The sequence below is a fragment of the Bufo bufo genome, chromosome 3, assembly GCF_905171765.1.
Source record: "Bufo bufo chromosome 3, aBufBuf1.1, whole genome shotgun sequence".
In the NCBI taxonomy this organism is placed as follows: domain Eukaryota; kingdom Metazoa; phylum Chordata; class Amphibia; order Anura; family Bufonidae; genus Bufo; species Bufo bufo.
The window spans coordinates 137,286,330-137,312,082 of NC_053391.1; the positions used below are offsets into that span (position 1 = coordinate 137,286,330).

Below are 25,753 nucleotides of genomic sequence, written 5' to 3' on the forward strand. Positions count from 1 at the left end.
GGGAAAAAATATATTGGACCAACGTAAATGTAACACACATTATATGTAGAAAAGTATTAGGACACGTCTTAATCATTGAATTCAGGTGTTTCATACAGTTCCATTGCCACAGGTGTATAAAATCCAGCCCCTAGCCATGCACTCTGCCCTTACAAACATTTGTGAACGAATGGGTCAATCAAAAGTGCTCACTGAATTCCAGCATGGTCCTGTAATAGGATGTCACACGTGTAACAAGTCAGTTCATGACATTTCTTCCCTTCTAGATATTCCATAATCCGCCTGAGTGGTATGATTACTAAGTGGAAATGTTTGGAAACCTCAGCAACTCTTTCACGAAGTGCAGACCCTGTAAAATTAAAGAGTGGGGGCGCCGAGTAAGTGCATAGTGTAAAGTCACCAATGCTCTGCTGACTCAATAACTACTAAGCTCCAAATCTCCACTGTAACATCAGCATAAAAACTGTGTGTCGGGAGCTTCATGGCATGGGTTTCTATGGCCGAGCAGCTGCAAGCCTTACGTCACCAAGCAGAGGATGGAGAGGTACAAACCACGCCACCAGTGGACTCTGGAGCAGTGGAAACGTGTTCTGTGGAGTGACGAATCACAGATTTCGATCTCCCAATCTGATGAAAGAGTCTGGGTTTGGTGAATGCCAGGAGAACGTCACTTGCCTGACTGCATTGTGCCAACTGTAAAGTTTGGTGGAGCAGGGATAATGCTATGGGCTTGTTTTTCAATGGTTGGCCTAGGCCCCTTCATTCTAGTGAAGAGAAGTCTTAATGCTTCAGCATACCAAGACATTTTAGACAATTGTATGCTTCCAACTCTGTGGGAATTTTGTGGGATAAGGTTCTTTTCATATTTCTAAGATTACATCAGTATATCCACTTTCATTAGGCCTGTAGTTTGTGATATAATACTTCTGCTACACCTCTCATATGGATAAACCACATGGCCTATTCCTGGCACACTGTGAGGGTTCTTCTGTGGAACATGAAATTCATTATAACAAATGTCACTAATATTGCTTTAACCTCTTGGGGACACAGGGCGTACACCCTGATGTCCCGGTACTGAAGGACACAGGGCGTACCTGTATGTCCTGTGCATTTCCGATCACGCGGCGGGCGGTTATCAGAACAGAGTGCCTGCTGAAATCATTCAGCAGGCACTCTGTGACAATGCCGAGGGGGGTCCTGTGACCCCCCCGTATCGGCGATCGCTGCAAACCGCAGGTCAATTCAGAATGACAGATCTTTTCATTTTTAACCCCCCCCCCCCCCCTTGCAGCCCTCATTAAGTGCCGGCGGGGGGGAAATGCGGGCAGTGCTGGCAGGCGCGCGATCATCCGCCTGCCCCCTCTCTCAGGATGAGAGTACTGTATTGTATTATACAGACATCAGACCCACTGGATCTTCAAGAACCAAGTGGATCTGTGTCAAAAAATGAAAAAAAAAGTGAAAAAAAAAGTAAAAATAAAAAAACACATTTATCACTGATTAAAAATGTTAAAAATAAAATGCACTACACATGTTTGATATCACCGCGTCTGTAATTACCTGATCTATGAAACGGTCATGTTACTTTCCCTGCATGGTGAACGCCATAAAAAAAATAAAAAAAAACTATGATGAAATTGAAATTTTGCCCACCTTACTTCCCAAAAACAAAAAAGTCGTATGTATGCCAAAATGGTACCAATCAACCTCATCCCGCAAAAAATGAGCCCCTACATCAATCGCCCAAAAAGTAAAAAAAAATATGGCTCTCAGACTATGGAGACAAAACATTATTATTTTTTTTCTAAAATGCTGTTATTGTGTTAAAGTAAAATAAATAAAAAAAACGATACATATTAGGTATCGCCGCATCCGTAAGAACCTGATCTATAAAAATATTACATGACCTATTCCCTCAGGTAAATACCGTAAAAAAAATTCAATAAAAACAGTGTCAAAAAAGCTATTTTTGTCACTTTACATCACAAAAAGTGTTAATAGCAAGCAATCAAAAAGTTATATGCCTCACAAAATAGTACCAAACAAACCGCCATCTCATCCCGCAAAAAATTAGCCCCTACATAGGACAATCGCCCCAAAAAATAAACAAATATGGCTCTCAGACTATGGAGACATTAAAACATGATTTTTTTTGTTTCAAAAATGATATTATTGTGTAAAACTTAAATAAATAAAAAAAAGTATACAGATTAGGTATTGCTGCGTCCGAAAAACCTGCTATATAAAAATAACACATGACCTAACCCCTCAGTTGAACACAGCAACAAAAAATTATATTAATACGGTGTCAAAAGCCATTTTTGTCACCTTACATCACAAAAAGTGTAATAGCAAGCAACCAAAATATCATATGGACCCCAAGATAGTGCCAATCAAACCGATATCTCATGCCACAAAAAATGAGCTCCTACATAAGACAGTCGCCCAAAAAATAAAAATATGACTTTGAGAATGTGGAGACACAAAAAAAACATTTTTTTCAAAAATGCTTATTATGTAAAACTGAAACAAAAACCCCCAGAAAGTAGTCATGTTTGGTATTGTCACGTCTGTAACAACCTGCTCTATAGAAATAGCACACGATCTAACCTGTCAGATCAACAATGTAAATAACAAAACATAAAAACGGTCCCTAAACAGCAATTTTTTTTGCACATTTTCCATTTTAATCCATTTTTCCAGTAACAAAACAAGGGTTAATAACCAAACAAAACTCAATATTTATTGCCCTGTTTCTGTAGTTTGCAGAAACACCCCATATGTGGTCATAAACTGCTGTATGGCGAAACGGCAGGGCACAGAAAGAAGGGAACGCCATATGGTTTTTGGAAGGCAGATTTTCCTGGACTGGTTTTTTGACACCATGTCCCATTTGAAGCCCCCCCCTGATGTACCCCTAGAGGAGAAACTCTAAAAAAGTGACTCCATCTAAGAAACTACACCCCCCTAAGGTATTCAAAACTGATTTTACCCTTTAGGTGTTCCACAAGAGTTATTGGCAAATGGAGATGAAATGTCAGAATTTCTATTTTTTGTTACCTTGCCTTTAAAAAAAAAGGGTAATATAGAGCAACCAAAAATCATATTTACCCTAAAAAATAGTACCAACAAAACTGCCATCTTATCCCGAAGTTTCCAAAATGGGGTCACTTTTTTGGAGTTTCTACTTTAGGGGTGCATCAGGGGGGCTTCAAATGGGACATGGTGTAAATAAACCAGTCCAGCAAAATCTGCCTTCCAAAAGCCATATGGCGTTCCCTTCCTTCTGTGCCCTGGCGTGTGCCCGTACATCAGTTTACGACCACATATGGGGTGTTTCTGCAAACTACAGAATCAGGGCAATAAATATTGACTTTTGTTTGGCTGTTAACCCTTGCATTGTTATTGAAAAAAATTATTAAAATGGAAAATTTGCCCAAAAATTTAAATTCTGAAATTTTATCTCCATTTTCCATTAACGCTTGTGGAACACCTAAAGGGTTAACAAAGTTTGTAAAATCAGTTTTGAATACCTTGAGGGGTGTAGTTTCTAGTATGAAGTCATTTTTGGGTGGTTTCTATTATGTAAGCCTCACAAAGTGACTTCAGACCTGAACTGGTCCTTAAAAAGTGGGTTTTGGAAAATTTCTGAAAAATTTCAAGATTTGCTTCTAAACTTCTAAGCCTTGTAATGTCCCCAAAAAATAAAATGGCATTCCCAAAATGATCCAAACATGAAGTAGACATATGGGGCCAGTGTCATGAGGTACAATATGTGATGAAAAAAACTATCTCAGAATGGCCTGGATAAGTAAAAGTGTTTTAAAGTTATGCACACATAAAGTGACACTGGTCAGATTTGCAAAAAATGGCCTGGTCCTTAAAGGGTTAAGATGTCAAAATCCATAAGGTACAAATGTACTGCTGCATTTACCACTTCCTGACAAACAGATGACTGTGATGTGGATTGCACACAGTAAGATACAGAGATATCAGCAGTTTGTGTACTCAGTATTTAACAGAAGTATAAAAGCAATAGCCACTGACCGATGGTCGCAGTTGCACAATGCTTATAACTTCTAATTCAGTTTTAGTTACTCATTCCTGGTCAAGACTATTCTCTAAAAGAGGTTATGTTCAATGCCCTATTATAATGCTTTAATGAGGCCCAGATAAAACATAGGTGCTGGTTGTGTATTCCTAAGGCCCCTTTCACACGAACAATACGGATTGGCTCCGGATGCGTTCAGTGAAACTCGCAGCATTTTGCAAGCACATTCAGTCAGTTTTGTCTGCGATTGCGTTCAGTTTTTTCCGCGTGGGTGCAATGGAACCATCAGTGAAAAACGCATCGCATCTGCACTGAAAACTCGCTCGTGTGAAAGGGGCCTAAATCACTGATGATCTAATGTGACGTGGAGCTGTGGAACAAGCCAAATCATTGGGTCCCTGCCACCTGTGTGAAGTTGGCACCCCATGTTCTTAAATTTCAAAAAGAAATACACCATTCGTTTTCTGCTGCATTTGTGCCGCAAAAATGAACGTTTGTGCCGGTTCGGTTCCTGAGATATTGCGCGCTAGATTTTTATGAAGCCCCGCCTACTTTCCACCCCATGTTTTTAAATTTAAAAAAGAAATACACCATTCGTTTGTGCTGCGTTTGTGCTGCAAAGATGAAGATTTGCGCCGCTTTGGTTTCCGAGATATTGCGCGCTTGATTTGCTGAGACCCCGCCCACTTTCCATCCCATGTTTTTAAATTTAAAAAAGAAATACACCATTCGTTTGTGCTGGTTTGTGCCGCAAAAATGAACGTTTGCGCCGCTTTGGTTTCCGAGATATTGCGCACTTGATTTGCTGAAACCCCACCCACTTTCCACCCCATGTTCTTAAATTTCAAAAAGAAATACACCATTCATTTGTGCTGCGCTTGTGCTGGTTTGTGCCGCAAAAAGGAACGTTTGCGCTGCTTTGGTTTCCGAGATATTGCATGCTTGATTTGCTGAAACCCCTCCCACTTTCCACCCCATGTTCTTAAATGTCAAAAATAAATACACCATTCGTTTGTGCTGCGTTTGTGCCGCAAAAATGAACGTTTACGCCGCTTTGGTTTCCGAGATATTGCACGCTTGATTTGCTGAAACCCCGCCCACTTTCCACCCCATGTTTTTAACCCTGACCCTAGACCCCCCCAGGTGTGCTGCAGCTTGCCCCCCTCCCGCCCCCCCCCCACAACTTTTTTTGGGGCACAAGCATATTTTTTTTTTTTTTTCTGAGTACGCTGACTGTTGCCGGGACTCTTAGCGTCCGGCCACTGTTAGCGCATCGCACACCCCACCGCTGATCAACTTCGGACGGTTGATCAGCGAGTTTGAATTTTTTATTTTTTTTATTTCACATTTTTGGGCCTTTTTTTTTTTTTTGTCTGTTAGGTTTAGGATAAGTTCGCGAACACACATCCCCCCACACACACGCACACCAAATAAAGTTTATCACGCACACACACACTCCTCTATGGCCCGCCGGATGTTCTCGGCTGAGGAGGCATACGCCCAGCTTGCCTCCGAGTCTGAGAGCCCCAGTGAGGACGAGGATGACCCCACTTTCCTTTTGTCATCCGCGTCCTCCTCATCATCTAGCGATGATGATGAGACCCCAAGGTGGCGGAGCAAGGGGACCGCCATGCTAGGGACCCTGTGGCCCACACTAGTACGAGAAGCTCTGGGGCTCGTACTAGTTTTCCGGCCCACCAGTTAAGTCCACCGGAGCCCCCTACCGGTGAACTTGTCTGGTGTACCCCAGAGCGTTATGAGCCTGTGATTCCTGATTTTGTAGGCCAACCAGGAATCCAGATTTCCACAGTGGGCTTCACTGAATACGACTACTTTAGTCATTTTTTCAGTGACCACTTTGTGAATCTGATGTTGGAGCAGACGAACCTGTACGCCCAACAGTTCATTGCTCAACACCCGGGCTCCTTTTTGGCTAGGCCCGGTGGCTGGACTCCGGTCTGTGCAGCCAAGATGAGGACGTTTTGGGGCCTCGTGCTGTATATGGGCCTAGTCAAGAAACCTAGTATCAGGCATTACTGGAGTGGGGACGTCCTCTACCAGACCCCACTTTACAGTACGGCCATGACACGTACCCGGTTTGAGGCCATCCGGAAATGTCTTCATTATGCAGATAATGCAGCATGTCCCCCCCAAGGTGATCCTGCCTATGACCGCCTGTACAAAATCAGGCCGGTCATCGATCACTTTGGGGCCAAATTTGTGCAGGCCTATGTACCTGGAAGTGAGGTCGCGGTTGATGAGTCTCTCATTGCTTTCAAGGGGAGACTCATTTTCCGCCAGTATGTTCCCTCTAAGCGGGCGAGGTATGGCGTGAAGCTGTACAAACTTTGCGAGAGTACCTAAGGGTACACTTACAAGTTTCGTGTGTACGAGGGGCGAGATTCCCGTATTCAACCCCCAGAATGTCCCCCCACTCTGGGTGTTAGCGGGAAACTTGTGTGGGACCTTATGCACCCACTGCTAGATAAGGGTTACCACCTGTACGTGGATAACTTTTATACTAGTATCCACTTGTTCCAGTCCCTCGCCGCCAGATCCACATCCGCTTGTGGGACCGTGCGAAAAAACGCAGCCTCCCTACCCACCCCCTCCAGGTCCCTATCCCCAGGTGTGAGACCTGTGCCCTTACCAGTGGAAACCTGTTGCTGGTCAGATATAAGGACCAGAGGTTTGTCCCTGTACTGTCCACAATTCACGGTAACGGCATCACCCCTGTCCCTGTGCGAAGTACCGTGGCAACGGTCCTCAAGCCCGATTGCATCGTCGACTGCAATCAGTATATGGGAGGAGTTTATCTATCTGATCAAGTCCTCAAGCCATATAATGCCATGCGCAAAACGCGGGCATGGTACAAAAAAGTTGCGGTCTGCTTGGTGCAGGTTGCCTTGTACAACTCTTTTGTGCTGTCCCGGAGCGCTGGCAACACAGGGACATTCCTTCAGTTCTATGAGGCAGTCCTCAAGGACCTGATCTTTTCTGACCGGGAAAGAGAAGGCCGGAGTACCTCAGGAACTGGAGGCGCCTGGATCGTCCCTGGCCAACACTTTCCAGGTGTGGTCCCCCATACTGGAAAGAAGGGACGGACCCAAAAAAGGTGCTATTCAGTGTGATAGGTACCTGGAGGGGGTAGGTAGGGAGGCTGCGTTGATTTTTTCCGCACGGTCCCACGGCGGCGAGGGACTGGAACAAGGGGATACTAGTATAAATGTTATCCACGTACAGGTGGTAACCCTTATCTAGCAGTGGGTGCATAAGGTCCCACACAAGTTTCCCGCTAACAACCAGAGTGGGGGGACATTCTGGGGGTTGAATACGGGAATCTCGCCCCTCGTACACACAAAACTTGTAAGTGTTTTGATCACTTACAATAAAAGACCTTTGATTACCAGTTAGATTGTTATTTTTCCCCCTTCCTCTAATTTCCCCCATGTGTCGTGTCATTGTAATTGTCTTATGTCCTTTTGTGGTTTCAGCCCTTAGTGCGTTTATTGGCCTCAGATGCAAAATGTATGTTTTGTATACTAATGTACATTTGTTGATATTGACGTTATGCAACATAGTATTGTACCTGTATTGCCTCTTACGATTGTGCTATGAGACAATGTACCTGTATTATTTTTTCATTGATAAAAAAATCAATAAAATAAACAATTTAAAAAAAAAAAAAAAACTTGTAAGTGTACCCTGAGGCCTGCACAAATTTGGCCCCAAAGTGATCGATGACCGGCCTGATTTTGTACAGGTGGTCATAGGCAGGATCACCTTGGGGGGGACGTGCTGCATTATCTGCATAATGCAGGCATTTCCGGATGGCCTCAAACCGGGTACGTGTCATGGCCGTACTGTAAAGTGGGGTCTGGTAGAGGACGTCCCCACTCCAGTAATGCCTGACACTAGGTTTCTTGACTAGGCCCATATGCAGCACGAGGCCCCAAAACGTCCTCATCTTGGCAGCACAGACTGGAGTCCAGCCACCGGGCCTGGCCAAAAAGGAGCCCGGGTGTTGAGGAATGAACTGTTGGATGTACAGGTTCGTCTGCTCCAACATCAGATTCACTGAAAAAAAGACTAAAGTAGTTGTATTCAGTGAAGCCCACTGTGGAAATCTGGATTCCTGGTTGGCCTACAAAATCAGGAATCACGGGCTCATAACGCTCTGGGGTACACCAGACAAGTTCACCGGTAGGGGGCTCCGGTGGACTTAACTGGTGGGCCGGAAAACTAGTACGAGCCCCAGAGCTTCTCGTACTAGTGTGGGCCACAGGGTCCCTATCATGGCGGTCCCCTTGCTCCGCCTGGCGGTGTCTCTGCCGCCTTGGGGTCTCATCATAATTGCTAGATGATGAGGAGGACGCGGATGACAAAAGGAAAGTGGGGTCATCCTCATCCTCACTGGGGCTCTCGGACTCGGAGGCAAGCTGGGCGTATGCCTCCTCAGCCGAGAACATCCGGCGGGCCATAGGGGAGTGTGTGTGTGCGTGATAAACTTTAGTTGGTGTGCGTGTGTGTGGGGGGACGGGTGTTCGCGAACTTATCCTAAACCTAACAGCCAAAAAAATTAAAAATAAAAGAAGGACCAAAAATGTGAAATAAAAATAAAATAAAAATTCTAACTCGCTGATCAACCGTCCGAAGTTGATCAGCGGTGGGGTGTGCGATGCGCTAACAGTGGCCGGACGCTAAGAGTCCCGGTCACAGTCAGCGTACGCAGAAAAAAATAAAATAATATGCTTGTGCCCCAAAAAAAGTTGTGGGGGGGGGGGGGGGCCTGAGGGGGGCAAGCTGCAGCACACCTGGGGGGTCTAGGGTCAAGGTTAAAAAGATGGAGTGGAAAGTGGGCGGGGTTTCAGAAAATCAAGCGTGCAATATCTCGGAAACCAAAGCGGCGCAAACGTTAATTTTTGCGGCACAAATCAGCACAAACGCAGCACAAACGAATGGTGTATTTATTTTTGAAATTTAAGAACATGAGGTGGAAAGTGGGAGGGGTTTCATCAAATCAAGCGCGCAATATCTCGGAAACCAAAGCGGCGCAAATGTTCATTTTTACGGCACAAACCAGCACAAACGAATGGTGTATTTATTTTTGAAATGTAAAAACATGGGGTGGAAAGTGGGCGGGGTTTCAGCAAATCAAGCGCGCAATATCTCGGAAACCAAAGCGGCGCAAACGTTCATTTTTACGGCACAAACCAGCACAAACGAATGGTGTATTTCTTTTTGAAATTTAAGAACATGGGGTGCCAACTTCACACAGGTGTCGCTGCCTGGTAAATATGCTTTGCGTCTGAGGGTATGACCACACGGTGCAGTCATGTTATGGTTGCAAAATGGCCGCACTGCCGCTGAGTACTGCTTAAGACCACACTGTTTAGTTGGTCTGCATTGTTAATGTCCGCAAGGTATTGCGTGTGCCTTGCGGCTATTAAAGGGGTTATCAGATACTGTAAACACCCCCTAAAATGCCAGGGTCCCTCATACAGAACATATTTACCTGTTCCCCGACGCCTGTGTCCCTCCTGATCCCTGTACGGCTGCTGTTGCATCTACCTGTCATGCAGATCAGAACATCCGGCGACAGGGGGTGCAGCAAACAGCAGGCCGCGACAGTGACTTTCCCCCTTGCATGACGTGTGACATCACTGGTGACGCTAGGGGAGCAAGTCATCATCGCAGCCACTATTGGCTGCACCACCCGTCATCTGCTTGACGGGGAGGTGCAGCGGCGTCCATGCAGGGATCGGGAGGGACGCAGGTGTTGGGGACCAGGTAAGCATTTTTTGTATGAGGGACCTGGGCATTTCGGAGGTTGTTTACAGGATCGGATAACCCCTTTAACAATGCAGACCATTAACAATACGGTCTTAATTGGTTTAACTAGAGCCCTCTGCAGTTTGTATGGCCATGGAGTACTCGAATGCAGCACAACCACAATAGCACCATGTGGTCACATGCTTTGATGGTCTTTGAGACCTAAATAATCACAAAATGATTATTCATTACATCATCAAATATTAGAGAAATCCTCATAGTATAAAGTCTTCTTAAATGAATAATAAAAATAAAAAATATTTGTTTCAGATAAGCCATGTACAACTAGAACAATTTTTGGACAATCACCTTGCCAATGTAATAATCATCAAGACCAACATAAGTTAACGCTAACACGTACTTATAGCCATTGTAGGGTGATAGCGCCTCTCAAGGCAGGCAAGACGTTTTACATCACATCTGTATATATACTCACACAGTAGTTCAGCTCCGATATATTGGCATTGATACCAGTCGACCGCTTCAAGTTACCATCATGAGACACCACAACCTCTTCATCTTTCGTGAGGTGGCAATCAAGTTCCAGCATATCTGTTCCGAGGCTGACTGCACTGTAAGATTCAATAACATAACGTTATTAACATATTAAACGGTTTATATCATGATTGTACGACTCTGTTTGTATTGTACAAAATCTGTACATTTTACTATATAATGACAAGCACTTATGATGCTTTTTTCTCCATTAAATAAATCTTTGAAACATAAACTGTTTTATAATATACATTATCTACAACCCCAAATCCAAAAAGGTTGGAACTCTGTGTAAAATGTAAAGAACGCAAACAATAAACGGCAAGCTTCCAACAACTTTGGTGGGTGGGGGAGGATTGTGAGCCTGTATGATTACTTTGTGTGTGTGTGAGGAGGAGGAGGGGATCTGGATGTGATTGGTACATGGGGACGAGCTTTATTACTGTGGGAAGGAAGGGGGGTGACCAGTATTAACTGACCTGGGCGCGGCTAAGCTCCGTTCACTAGACGTGACGTCACTCGGCCAGCGGTAAACAGTGAGAAGGCCGCGGCGCTGCTGGAGTGCCACTGCCTTCTCAAACAGCTGATCGGCGGGGGTCCCGGGTGTCGGACCCCCGCCAGTCAGATGCTGATGATCTATCCAAAGGATAGATCATCAGTTTAAACAAACTGCAGAACCTCTTTAAGCAGATCCAGAGGAGCAATGACATGCTTAATTATCCATCCATACATTTGCTGGAAGGAAATTTTTCTAAAAAGTTGGAAAACTCTCAAGAAGATGGCATTTGCAATGCTGTCAGTCTTCGAGTGGACGCACTTTGGGACAGATCTTCTCACATCTGAAAGCCATCATCTGCCCCTCAAGAAGCAGGCTTACTGCAGACCACTCTGAGGATTGTGTCCAGCTCAAAGTCACCTCATATGAACCACAGCTGGATCCTCTTTGCAAAGGAGGCAAGGGACAAAGGGTCAAACTGAATGGTAAGTTAAACTGATTATTTGCTTTATGTCACATACAGTTTGTGTTATATGACTTTCCTGTATTGCGCAGCACACTGAGCACTTTAGCCTAGATTTTTTTTTTAACCTCTTAAGGACACAGGACGTACAGGTACGCCCTGTGTATTTCCAATCACCGCTGCGCGGCTGGCGTTGATCGGAACAGAGTGCCTGCTGAAATAATTCACCAGGCACTCTGTGACAATGCCGAGGGGGGTCCTGTGACCCTCCCGTATCGGCGATCGCAGCAAACCGCAGGTCAATTCAGGCCTGCGGTTTGCTGCGTTTCCGGGTCATTTGGGTCTCTGGTGACCCGACAACCTGGAATAGGATGGTGATCGGTGGTGTGATAATACACCAGCAATCACCATCCTTAGATCCTGAGAGGTGGCGGTAACATTACCTCTCAGGATCGCATCCATTTGGCTGGACGGGCGGGGGTTAACTTCCCCGAGCTCTGCTCTCCTCCTCCATATTGCTTCCGTGGAGCCAGGAGAGAGGAGCCCGTCCGTCCACCTCTGAGCCCAGCACCCCCACGTGAGCCACCATAGTACCATCTGACTGAAGGATAGTTTTAGGGGGGAAAAAAGTGTTTTTTTGTGCTTCACCCTGATCAGGTGTCTGGGGTCCACAGCACACTCAGCTGTGTGACCCTAGACCCCCCAGGGGTGCTGCAGCTTTTTACATTTTTGGGGCTTTCATTTTTTTTTTCCTGTTAGGTTTAGGGTGGGTTAGGGTAGGGTATAAGTGAACGTGAACACCCGTCCCCCCCCCACACACGCACACTAAATAAAGTTTTACACACACGCACACACACACACTCCCCTATGGGCTGCCGGACGTTCTTGGCTGAGGAGGCATACGCCCTGCTTGTCTCCGACTCCGAGAGCCCCAGTGAGGACGAGGATGACCCCACTTTCCTCTTGTTATCCGCGTCCTCCTCATCATCTAGTGATAATGAGCCCCCATTGCGGCGGAGACACCGCCAGGCGGAGCCAGGGGACCCCCATGCCAGGGACCCTGTGGCCCACACTAGTATGAGCAGCCCTTGGGCTTGTACTAGTTTTCCGGCCCACCAGATAAGTCCACCTGAGCCCCCTACCGGTGAACTTGTCTAGTGTACCCCAGAGGATTTTGAGCCCATGATTCCTGACTTTGTTGGCCAACCAGGAATCCAGATTCCTACAGTGGGCTTCACTGAATATGACTTTTTTAGTTTTTTTTTTCAGTGACCACTTTGTGAATCTGATGGTGGAGCAAACGAACTTGTTCGCCCAACAGTTCATTGCTCAACACCCAGGCTCCCTTTTGGCTAGGTCCGGTGGCTGGACTCCGGTCAGTGCAGCCGAAATGAGAACGTTTTGGAGCCTCGTGCTGCACATGGGCCTAGTAAAAAAAAACAGTGTCAGGCGGTACTGGAGTGGGGACGTCCTCTACCAGACCCCACTCTACTGTATGGCCATGACACGGCAAATGCCTGCATCAGGGGGCTTCAAATAGGACATGGTGTAAATAAACCAGTCCAGCAAAATCTGCCTTCCAGAAACCATATGGTGTTCCTTTCCTTCTGCGCCCTGCCGTGTGCCCATACAGTATTATACGACCACATATGGGGTGTTTCTATAAACTACAGAATCAGGGCCATAAATATTGAGTTTTGTTTGGCTGTTAACCCTTGCTTTGTTACTGGAAAAAATGGATTAAAATGGAAAATTTGCCCAAAAATTTAAATTCTGAAATTTCATCTCCATTTGCAAATAACGCTTGTGGAACACCTAAAGGGTTAACAAAGTTTGTAAAATCTGTTTTGAATACCTTGAGGGGTGTAGTTTCTAAAATGGGGTCATTTTTGGGTGGTTTCTACTATATGAGCCTCACAAAGTGACTTCAGACCTGAACTGGTCCTTAAAAAGTGGGTTTTGGAACATTTCTGAAAATTTCAAGATTTGCTTCTAAACTTCTAAGCCTTGTAACGTCACCAAAAAATTAAATGGCATTCCTAAAATGATCAAAACATGAAGTAGACATATGGGGAATGTAAATTAATAACTATTTTTGGAGGCATTACTATGCATTATAGAAGTAGAGAAATTTTAACTTGGAAATTTGCTAATTTTTCAAAATTTTTGGTAAATTTGGTATTTTTTTATAAATAAAAATGATTTTTTTTTACTCCATTTTACCAGTGTCATGAAGTACAATATGTGACGCAAAAACAATCTCAGAATGGCCTGGATAAGTAAAAGCTTTTTAAAGTTATTTACACATAAAGTGACACTGGTCAGATTTGCAAAAAATCTCCTGGTCCTTAAAGGGGTTATCCCATCTTAGACAATGGGGACATATCACTAGGATATGCCCCCATTGTCTGATAGGTGCTATTTCCGTCGGCCCCATAGAAATGAATGGGAGCGGTGGCCGCGCATGCGCGGTGCGCTCCGATTCACTTCAATGGGAGAGGCGGGGAGCTGCGCTTGGTGGTGGACTGACCCCGGGAAACCCAGGGTCCTCCAGCCACAACTCTCCCCGGCTCCGTTCTCCTTGTAGGTGCGGGTCCCAGAGGTGGGACCCACACCTATCAGACAATGGGGGCATATCCTAGCGATATGCCCCCATTGTCTAAGATGGGATAACCCCTTTAAGGTGAAAATGAGCCCGGTCCTTAAGGGGTTAAACACTCAGTCTGAAAAAGGTTGTAGACCCCTGTCTTAGACATATATTTTATTCACAATAGATCACAGAACACATCAGAAAAAAAACTCATTTAGAACTTGATGGCATCAACGCATATCAAGAAAGTTAGGACAGGGGCAACAAAAGACTGGAAAAGTGGTACTACCGGTAATTAAAAAATACATGGCGTAGGGTGGAAAGTTATCAAAAAGCACATGACAGGATCCCATGCTCTCAGTATTTCACCCGCCAGTTGCTGTCCCTATATGCGGCCCTGCAGGGAGAGGCGGCATACTCCCAAGATGGCCACCCAACATCTTCCTCAGTGCCTGCCTTGCCGCCTGGTGTTACCACCCACTCACCATCATCATTACCACTCCTGTAGAAAGTTCTCTCAACTCCTATTCTATCCTCCGGTGCAATGGACCTAAGAACAGGACCCCTGGCGTCTTCTGCTGTTGCTCCTGCGGCCACCCAGCCACAATGTGAGGTAGGCATGCCAGCAGAAGTGGGTCTTCGGGCCACAGTAGCTAACTATGTTATAAACCAGCAGTGGTGCTGCCATAACCGCTTACTTACCACAGGGACTTGTGGAGCTGAAGGGAGAAAGCGGCTGCCCTCTGTTACATTCAGAGGACACAAATTATCACGATGGCCGCACCTGCAACACTCCTCTCCAACTCATTTGATGAGACTTCCTATGAAGCTATGCCCAGACCTTTGAATGTGCCCTCATGGGCTGTAACCACAAACTATGTTCCGCTGACAGTGACGGTTCTTGGGGCCGGGGTTGCAACCTCACAGACACCCCCTGCTGCCTCAGTGCCTTTATTACCCCAGAACCTTTTCAGTCATCAGACCATCCTGCACTGGTCACTGGTGACATACATTTGCTGAGACCCCCCTTATCAGTGATTGTGAATCTTATTCCTGCTCCTGTTGCTTCCCCCAGTGGTCAACAGGGTCGTCCTGGGGTCTTTCTCATTGTAGCTCCTCTACTTCTTCTGCATCTTATCCTCTGAGCCCAGATGTAGATATATGGGTCCCTATGCCATGTAGCAGTAAGAGATGGAATTAAAGAGCTTCTGTCACCCCCCAAAAGTCATTTTTCATTTTTGGGCTAATTAAAATCCTTATAGTGCGATTATTCAATATATAGTGCTCTTACCTTTATCTGTAGCTTAGTTTCTTTAACCACTTTAGCCCCCCTAGCTTAAACACCCTTAATGACCAGGCCACTTTTTACACTTCTGACCTACAGTATTTTCACCGTTTATTGCTCGGTCATGCAACTTACCACCCAAATGAATTTTACCTCCTTTTCTTCTCACTAATAGAGCTTTCATTTGGTGGTATTTCATTGCTGCTGACATTTTTACTTTTTTTGTTATTAATTGAAATTTAACGATTTTTTTGCAAAAAAATGTCATTTTTCACTTTCAGTTGTAAAATTTTGCAAAAAAAACGACATCCATATATAAATTTTTCTCAAAATTTATTGTTCTACATGTCTTTGAAGAAAAAAAAATGTTTGGGTAAAAAAAAAAATGGTTTGGGTAAAAGTTATAGCGTTTACAAACTATGGTACAAAAATGTGAATTTCCGCTTTTTGAAGCAGCTCTGACTTTCTGAGCACCTGTCATGTTTCCTGAGGTTCTACAATGGCCAGACAGTACAAACACCCCACAAATGACCCCATTTCGGAAAGTAGACACCCTAAGGTATTCGCTGATGGGCATAGTGAGTTCATAGAACTTTTTATTTTTTGTCACAAATTATGATTTTTTTCTTTTTTTTTTTTTTTCTTACAAAGTCTCATATTCCACTAACTTGTGACAAAAAATAAAAACTTCTATGAACTCACTATGCCCATCAGCGAATACCTTGGGGTGTCTTCTTTCCAAAATGGGGTCACTTGTGGGGTAGTTATACTGCCCTGGCATTCTAGTGGCCCTAATGTGTGGTAAGTAGTTTGAAATCAAAATCTGTAAAAAATGGCCGGTGAAATCCGAAAGGTGCTCTTTGGAATGTGGGCCCCTTTGCCCACCTAGGCTGCAATAAAGTGTCACACATCTGGTATCCCCGTACTCAGGAGAAGTTGGGCAATGTGTTTTGGGGTGTCATTTTACATATACCCATGCTGGGTGAGATAAATATCTCGGTCAAATGCCAACTTTGTATAAAAAAATGGGAAAAGTTGTCTTTTGCCAAGATATTTCTCTCACCCAGCATGGGTATATGTAAAAAGACACCCCAAAACACATTGCCCAACTTCTCCTGAGTACGGGGATACCAGATGTGTGACACTTTTTTGCAGCCCAGGTGGGCAAAGGGGCCCACATTTCAAAGAGCACCTTTCGGATTTCACCGGACATTTTTTACAGATTTTGATTTCAAACTACTTCTCACGCATTCGGCCCCTAAAATGCCAGGGCAGTATAACTACCCCACAAGTGACCCCATTTTGAAAAGAAGACACCTCAAGGTATTTCGTGATGGGCATAGTGAGTTCATGGAAGTTTTTATTTTTTGTCACAAGTTAGTGGAATATGAGACTTTGTAAGGAAAAAAAAAAGAAAATCATCATTTTCCGCTAACTTGTGACAAAAAATATAAAATTCTAGGAACTCGCCATGCCCCTCACGGAATACCTTGGGGTATCTTCTTTCCAAAATGGGGTCACTTGTGGGGTAGTTATACTGCCCTGGCATTCTAGGGGCCCTAATGTGTGGTAAGTAGGTAAATGACCTGTGAAATCCGAAAGGTGCTCTTTGGAATGTGGGCCCCTTTGCCCACCTAGGCTGCAAAAAAGTGTCACACATGTGGTATCGCCGTATTCAGGAGAAGTTGGGCAATGTGTTTTGGGGTGTCTTTTTACATATACTCATGCTGGGTGAGAGAAATATCTCAGCAAAAGACAACTTTTCCCATTTTTTATACAAAGTTGGCATTTGACTAAGATATTTATCTTACCCAGCATGGGTATATGTAAAATGACACCCCAAAACACATTGCCCAACTTCTCCTGAGTACGGCGATACCAGATGTGTGACACGTTTTTGCAGCCTAGATGCGCAAAGGGGCCCACATTCCTTTTATGAGGGCATTTTTAGACATTTGGATCCCAGACTTCTTCTCACGCTTTAGGGCCCCTAGAATGCCAGGGCAGTATAAATACCCCACATGTGACCCCATTTTGGAAAGAAGACACCCCAAGGTATTCAATGAGGGGCATGGCGAGTTCATAGAAAAAAATTTTGGGCACAAGTTAGCGGAAATTTATATATATTTTTTTTTCTCACAAAGTCTCCCTTTCCGCTAACTTGGGACAAAAATTTCAATCTTTCATGGACTCTATATGCCCCTCACGGAATACCTTGGGGTGTCTTCTTTCCGAAATGGGGTCACATGTGGGGTATTTATACTGCCCTGGCATTCTATGGGCCCTAAAGCGTGAGAAGAAGTCTGGAATCTAAATGTCTAAAAAATTTTACGCATTTGGATTCCGTGAGGGGTATGGTGAGTTCATGTGAGATTTTATTTTTTGACACAAGTTAGTGGAATATGAGACTTTGTAAGGAAAAAAAAAATAATTTCCGCTAACTTGGGCCAAAAAAATGTCTGAATGGAGCCTTACAGGGGGGTGATCAATGACAGGGGGGTGATCAATGACAGGGGGGTGATCAGGGAGTCTATATGGGGTGATCACCCCCCTGTCATTGATCACCCCCCTGTAAGGCTCCATTCAGACGTCAGTATGTGTTTTGCGGATCCGATCCATGTATCAGTGGATCCGTAAAAATCATACGGACATCTGAATGCAGCCTTACAGGGGGGTGATCAATGACAGGGGGGTGACCAGGGAGTCTATATGGGGTGATCACCCCCCTGTCATTGATCACCCCCCTATAAGGCTCCATTCAGATGTCCGTATGTGTTTTGCGGATCCGATCCATGTATCAGTGGATCCGTAAAAATCATACGGACATCTGAATGCAGCCTTACAGGAGGGTGATCAATGACAGGGGGGTGATCAATGACAGGGGGGTGATCAGGGAGTCTATATGGGGTGATCACCCCCCTGTCATTGATCACCCCCCTATAAGGCTCCATTCAGATGTCCGTATGTGTTTTGCGGATCCGATCCATGTATCAGTGGATCCGTAAAAATCATACGGACGTCTGAATGGAGCCTTACAAGGGGGTGATCAATGACAGGGGGGTGATCAAGGAGTCTATATGGGGTGATCACCCCCCTGTAAGGCTCCATTCAGACGCCTGTATGTGTTTTGCGGATCCGATCCATGTATCAGTGGATCCGTAAAAATCATACGGACATCTGAATGCAGCCTTACAGGGGGGTGATCAATGACAGGGGGGTGATCAGGGAGTCTATATGGGGTGATCACCCCCATCATTGATCACCCCCTGTAAGGCTCCATTCAGACGTCCGTATGCGTTTTGCGGATCCGATCCATGTATCAGTGTATCCGTAAAAATCATACGGACATCTGAATGGAGCCTTACAGGGGGGTGATCAATGACAGGGGGGTGATCAATGACAGGGGGGTGATCAGGGAGTCTATATGGGGTGATCAGGGGTTCATAAGGGGTTAATAAGTGACAGGAGGGGGTGTAGTGTAGTGGTGTTTGGTGCTACTTTACTGAGCTACCTGTGTCCTCTGGTGGTCGATCCAAACAAAAGGGACCACCAGAGGACCAGGTAGCAGGTATATTAGACGCTGTTATCAAAACAGCGTCTAATATACCTGTTAGGGGTTAAAAAAATCACATCTCCAGCCTCCGATCGCCGCTGGCAGGCTGGAGATTCACTCGCTTACCTTCCGATCCTGTGAACGCGCGCGCCTGTGTGAGCGCGTTCACAGGAAATCTCGCGTCTCGCGAGAGGACGTGTTAATGCGTGACTCTGCGCAGCGCTGCCACCTCCGGAACGCGATCCTGCGTTAGGCGGTCCGGAGGTGGTTAAAAACCGCACTTTTATAATATGTTAATTACCTCGCTACCAGCAAGTAGGGCGGTTACTTGCTGGTAGCCGCCGCATCCTTCTTTAAAAAAAAACGCCCCCTCCTCCTGTTGATTGACAGGGCCAGCGAGCGCTCTCCTCCTCCGGCTGGCCCTGTCTGCGTTCCAAATCTCGCGCCTGTGCCGTACCGGTCTTCAGTCGGCGCAGGCGCACTGAGAGGAGGACGCTCGCTCGGCCTCTCCTTCCTCAGTGTGCCTGCACTGGGTGTACAGTCGTGGCCAAAAGTTTTGAGAATTACATAAATATTTGAAATTGGAAAAGTTGCTGCTTAAGTTTTTATAATAGCAATTTTCATATACTCCAGAATGTTATGAAGAGTGATCAGATGAATTGCATACTCCTTTTTTGCCATGAAAATGAACTTAATCCCAAAAAAAACTTTCCACTGCATTTCATTGCTGTCATTAAAGGACCTGCTGAGATCATTTCAGTAATCGTTTTGTTAACTCAGGTGAGAATGTTGACGAGCACAAGGCTGGAGATCATTATGTCAGGCTGATTGGGTTAAAATGGCAGACTTGACATGTTAAAAGGAGGGTGATGCTTGAAATCATTGTTCTTCCATTGTTAACCATGGTGACCTGCAAAGAAACGCGTGCAGCCATCATTGCGTTGCATAAAAATGGCTTCACAGGCAAGGAAATTGTGGCTACTAAGATTGCACCTCAATCAACAATTTATAGGATCATCAAGAACTTCAAGGAAAGAGGTTCAATTCTTGTTAAGAAGGCTTCAGGGCGTCCAAGAAAGCGCCAGGATCGTCTCCTAAAGAGGATTCAGCTGTGGGATCGGAGTGCCACCAGTGCAGAGCTTGCTCAGGAATGGCAGCAGGCAGGTATGAGCGCATCTGCACGCACAGTGAGGCGAAGACTTTTGGAAGATGGCCTGGTGTCAAGAAGGGCAGCATAAAAGCCACTTCTCTCCAAAAAAAACATCAGGGACAGATTGATCTTCTGCAGAAAGTATGGTGAATGGACTGCTGAGGACTGGGGCAAAGTCATATTCTCCGATGAAGCCTCTTTCCGATTGTTTGGGGCATCTGGAAAAAGGCTTGTCCGGAGAAGAAAAGGTGAGCGCTACCATCAGTCCTGTGTCATGCCAACAGTAAAGCATCCTGAGACCATTCATGTGTGGGGTTGCTTCTCATTCAAGGGAGTGGGCTCACTCACAATTTTGCCCAAAAACACAGCCATGAATAAAGAATGGTACCAAAACACCCTCCAACAGCAACTTCTTCCAACAATCCAACAACAGTTTGGTGAAGAACAATACATTTTCCAGCACGATGGAGCACCGTGCCATAGGGCAAAAGTGATAACTAAGTGGCTCGGGGACCAAAACGTTGACATTTTGGGTCCATGGCCTGGAAACTCCCCAGATCTTAATCCCATTGAGAACTTGTGGTCAATCCTCAAGAGGCGGGTGGACAAACAAAAACCCACTAATTCTGACAAACTCCATGAAGTGATTATGAAAGAATGGGTTGCTATCAGTCAGGAAATGGCCCAGAAGTTGATTGAGAGCATGCCCAGTCGAATTGCAGAGGTCCTGAAAAAGAAGGGCCAACACTGCAAATACTGACTCTTTGCATAAATGTCATGTAATTGTCGATAAAAGCCTTTGAAACGTATGAAGTGCGTGTAATTATATTTCACTACATCACAGAAACAACTGAAACAAAGATCTAAAAGCAGTTTAGCAGCAAACTTTGTGAAAACTAATATTTGTGTCATTCTCAAAACTTTTGGCCACGACTGTAGATGTGACGTCATCAAGTGTAGATGTGAATGTAATCAAGAATTTGAGCTGTTGCACAGGGAATTCTCATCAACTAATGGTAAAGTGAGTTCGAAATGCTCATGTGGCTAATATTGTCACCCTTCAGGAATCAATGCAATAACAAGCTTTTCACATCTTTGCACTACAGCAGTATTTAGACGACATTACAAACAGAAGCAGGCACAACAACCAGGGGGGTGGCACCACCAATGAGGCCAAGTGAGGCGATTGCCTCAGGCAGCACCAGGTAGGGGCAAGATGGGGACAGCGGAAGGGCCATGGGCAATGAGTACTTCCATTGTGGAAACGCTCATCTCTACATATTCATCTGCATCGTTGTACTCAGGACAGCAATACAGTTGAATGCCGCAACTGTACACGGGAGCGATGTCTCCATGGCCCACCATTTTCTCTAATAGGTTTTAGTCCTTGTTCCTGTAGCCTATCGGAGGCCGGTGTCATTGTTATCGCGCTGCCTGAGCCGGGCTGCATAGAGCTCAGGGCACAGATTAGAAGAGGTCTGTGTTTTGCACTGCATCGCTGACAGCAGAATGGAGGTAAGTACCGTATTTAGGTTTATTATTTTTATTTGGCAGCATGCTGTTGGGCCACAATGGAAAAAGCACTATGGGGACATTGTGGCTGTAAAAAGAAGCATTTTTGTACTGGCACACTTTATAAGGGGGCCACTATGGGGACATCCGTTCTACTGGGGCCACTAAAAGGGGGTCGTTTTTTGTGCTGACACACATTATAAGGGCCATTTTTTGTACTGGCACTATGGGGACATTTGTTCTACGGGGGGTTTTTTGTACTGGCACACTTTATAATGGATCATTTTTTGTATTGGCATACATTGCAAGTGGGAATTATTTTACTGGCAAACATTATAAGGGACCAATTTTTGTACTGACACACATTATAAGGGGAAATATTACTACTGGGAGCACTATGAGGCATTATTACTTCTGGGTGCATATTGGGTGCACAGTTACCACATAGTGCACTTTGTCAGAGAATTATTACTATTGGTGGGACTTTTGGGAGGACTGTTACATTGGGAGGCACAGTATTCAGGGACACTATTTGCTGGGCACATTTATTTTTTAGAGCACTGAAATGCTCGTCTTGAAGTTCAGCGCCTTTGGACCTTTCCCTGAAAAATATGCTCCAGGTCTGCGGTAGTCTATTATATGAATACAGCAATAAGGGCGGCCGACTGAGGAAAGTTGACTAGAACTCACATTCCTAGTATAAAACAGCATCAGGTTCTACAGTACATACCAACCCAGAAATCACTCATTCCTTTCACACGTTCTACGCTTATTTATATAACCTCCCTCCTCTGCCCCTGACCCTTCCAAATCCACAGCCTTCTCCCCAAAGTTGTTATCTGCCAACTCTGAGGCTCTACAGGAAACCCTTTATAGTTTCTGAAATGACTCAGGTGGTTGAGGATTTACCTGGGAGTAAAGCACCGCACATGATGGTTACACCTCCATATTTTTCAAAACTTTCCTGGATAATTTAGGCCCTCTCATGCTCCAAGCAGTTACCATGGTTTCCTGAGATTCCCCTTTCCCTCCTCAAACTCATGCAGTGGTCCTTCCTAAACCCAGGAAAGACCCTCAGGTTTTCTATAGTACAGACCAATATTGTTATTGAATGTTGATCTTAAAATCTATGCTAAGCTTTTGGCAAACAGATTACATCCGCATCTCCCTTCTCGTATTCACTATGACATGGTGAGCTTTGTACCCAGGAGGGAGGCCCACAACAATACTCTTAAAACATTAGACATTATGCATTACACACAAACTCAGATACCCCTTATGAATAGGGGTAGGTAGGGGTTGGTCTTCTTGATTGTAAACTTTACCACCTCTCTGGAGCTTATGCTCGTTTATTACATCTACTCCATAACGATGGCTCCATATATTGGGTCCGAATAACTCATGATCTATATCCCCGGACACGATCAGCCCTCCCTTGTACATGGCCCCCTCAGTCCCTTAACCCAAAATGCCTTACATTCACTACTCAACAATCTCTCTCGAGGGTACACTCAGCCCGAGCTACAGAATCTCTGGGACCTTTACTCCCTATCACAGACAACCCTGCATTTCTACCTGGCTTATTGTCCTTCTTTTTTTTTTAGGGAGCTTGAGCTCTCGATTTGCGTTCGTCATGTATTATCTTTGAATTCCCTTAAACCCTTGTTATCTATAGTACTAGAATCGACTCGCACAACCTGTGACCATTTTGAATATGCCCAGCAACACCAATTTCTCGTGTTCACCTGTCCTACACCATTAGAACAATTGTGTCTCACTCCCTCTACCATGCTATTTCAGTCACATCCTCCGCTCTTCTGCTCGGCTTGAGAAGTGGAGTTGGGTGAACAGTTTTCCTCGGTGCAGTGGTCAAAATGCTTTAATCTTTCTAACAAGGCGCCCACAGTGACAAAATCCCAAGATACATGTTACAAAGTGTTATCCCGATGGTATAGGGTCCCCACTCTCCTCCATTGTTGGTTTCCCTCAGTTTCTCCTTTATGTTGGAGGTGTGGTGCTTCAGAAGGTACTATATCCCATATCTGGTGGAGTTGCCTGTTCCTTTCAGGTTTTTGGGATATCGTACTTGCTGTCATTAATGAAGTTACTGGATTATCAATACCCAAAAATTTAGAATTGGTATTGCTTTCTATGTTTGACATATATCAGTCCTCATTTATGTCATCTTTAACACGCCATCTTTTACAGACAGCTAAAATAGTCATCCTCCATCATGGTCCCCTATTCCCCTAGCATTGGAGGAGTGGTTTGAGGAAATAGCTCTGATTCAGAGGATTGAGGAACTTATCACTGTGTCGCCTGAAAACTGTTCTAGATATGTTAAAACCTGGTCCCACTGGGTTACCTTCCACTCCTTATCCCGCTACCTCTCCCTTCAAGTTTAAAATAATAGGGATAAAATTCCATATGGTCCCACTTTTTTTCCATCTCTAATTTCCTAACTCTTACTACTTTATTTAGAGTTTGTTCAGTTCCTCTTTGCTCGCTTTTCTGAGTCGCACTAACAATGTGAGCCTTTCACGCCAGATTATTTATTCAATTGTTATTCATATAATCAAACATCAGGTGATTCTGTTTTTCTGTTTGCACTGTTTGTTTTATTATGTGCTTTTGTATTGTTATACTTTGAAAATCAATACAATTTCACATGGCTGGGTGTAAAAAGAGAGGCAGAGTCTCTCAAAAGCAAAGATAGGCCGAGGTTCACTAATCTGCATCTAAATATGTGGAACAATTTTAGAAAAATGTTCAACGTAAAATTGTGAAGACTTTGAATATCCCACCATCTACAGTACATAACATCATCACAAGATTCAGGGAATCTGGAAAAATCCAAGTGCGCAAGGAACAAAGGCGACAGTCTATATTGCATGCTCATGATCTATGGGACTTCCGGCAGCACTGCATTAAAAACAGGCATGGTTCTGTACTGGAAATCACTGCACGGGCTCAGGAACACTTCCACAAATTATTGCCTGTCAACACAGTTTGCCATGCAATACACAAATTCAAGTTAGGCTACCTTTACACTAGCGTTTTAGTTTTCCGGTATAGAGATCCGTCATAGGGGCTCAATACCGGGAAAAAAAACCGCTTCAGTTTTGTCCCCATTCATTGTCAATGGGGATAAAACTGAGCAGAACAAAACGGAATGCTCCAAAATGCATTCCGTTTAGTTTAGTTGCGTTCCCATACCAGAGAGAAAACTGCAACATGTTGTAGTTTGCTTTCCGTCCTGGGATGCGGAGCATGACCCCCAATGCAAGTTAATGGGAACGGATGCGTTTTCTCTGCCACAATAGAAAACAGATCTGTCCTCCATTGACTTTCAATGGAGTTCAAGATGGATCCGTCTTGGCTATGTTAAAGGGGTTCTGCAGTTTGTTTAAACTGATCATCTATCCTCTGGATAGATCATCAGCATCTGATCGGCGGGGGTCCGACACCCGGGACCACCGTTTAGCTGTTTGAGAAGGCAGCGGCGCTCCAGTAGCGCCGCGGCCTTCTCATTGTTTACCGCAGGCAAAGTGACGTCACGACTAGTATCAACTGACCTGGGCTCGGCTGAGCTCTGTTCACTTGAATGGAGCTTAGCCCCACCCAGGCCAGTGATACTAGTCATGACGTCACTCGGCCTGCGGTAAACAGTGAGAAGGCCGCGGCACTACTGGAGCGCCGCTGCCTTCTCAAACAGCTGATAGTCAGGGGTCCCGGGTGTCAGACCCCCGCCGATCAGATGCTGATGATCTATCCAGAGGCTAGATAATCAGTTTAAACAAACTGCAGAACCCCTTTAAAGATAATACAACAGGATCCGTTCATAACGGATGAAGCTGGTTGTATTATCAGTAACAGAAGCGTTTTAGCTGGACCCTGACGCTAGTGTGAAAGTAGCCTGAACCTTGTATCATGCATAGAAAAAGTTCAATAAACTTGGACAAAATGGAAAACTGTTCTGTGGTCAGATGAATCAAAAAGTTCTGCAGACTAAAGAGGAGGGGGACAATCCAGCTTGTTATCAGTGCACAGTTCAAAAGCCTGAGGAGGGAGACAGCAGCAGTCTGAACAAATGAAGAGGCAGGGGGCATATCTCAGACAACCTCGGACTCCCTGTAGGAACTGTAGCTAAACTGTTTTGTCCGTTCTGCCGCAATGGAGCGGAGTTAGAAAAGCAGCAAGATCTGAGGACACTATAGAGCAGACAATGAGCCCTTGTAGGTGCTGAATTATACGGTATATAGATTTTTAGCTCCTAACTGGAGAGTTATTTTAAGGTACAGGTGTTTTGAACGTCTACTGTCT

The 25,753-nt window shown here is 44.9% G+C and overlaps 1 protein-coding gene across 1 annotated transcript in view; it reads right to left on the reverse strand.

Moving 5' to 3' along the window:
* Positions 1-25,753, reverse strand: part of GDPD1 (glycerophosphodiester phosphodiesterase domain containing 1) — a 137,661-nt gene that overhangs the window by 41,863 nt on the left and 70,045 nt on the right. The window contains exon 3 of the mRNA XM_040423645.1: positions 10,323-10,458. Within this exon, the coding sequence (XP_040279579.1) occupies positions 10,323-10,458 (136 nt within the window). The remainder of the gene's footprint in view (positions 1-10,322; positions 10,459-25,753) is intronic.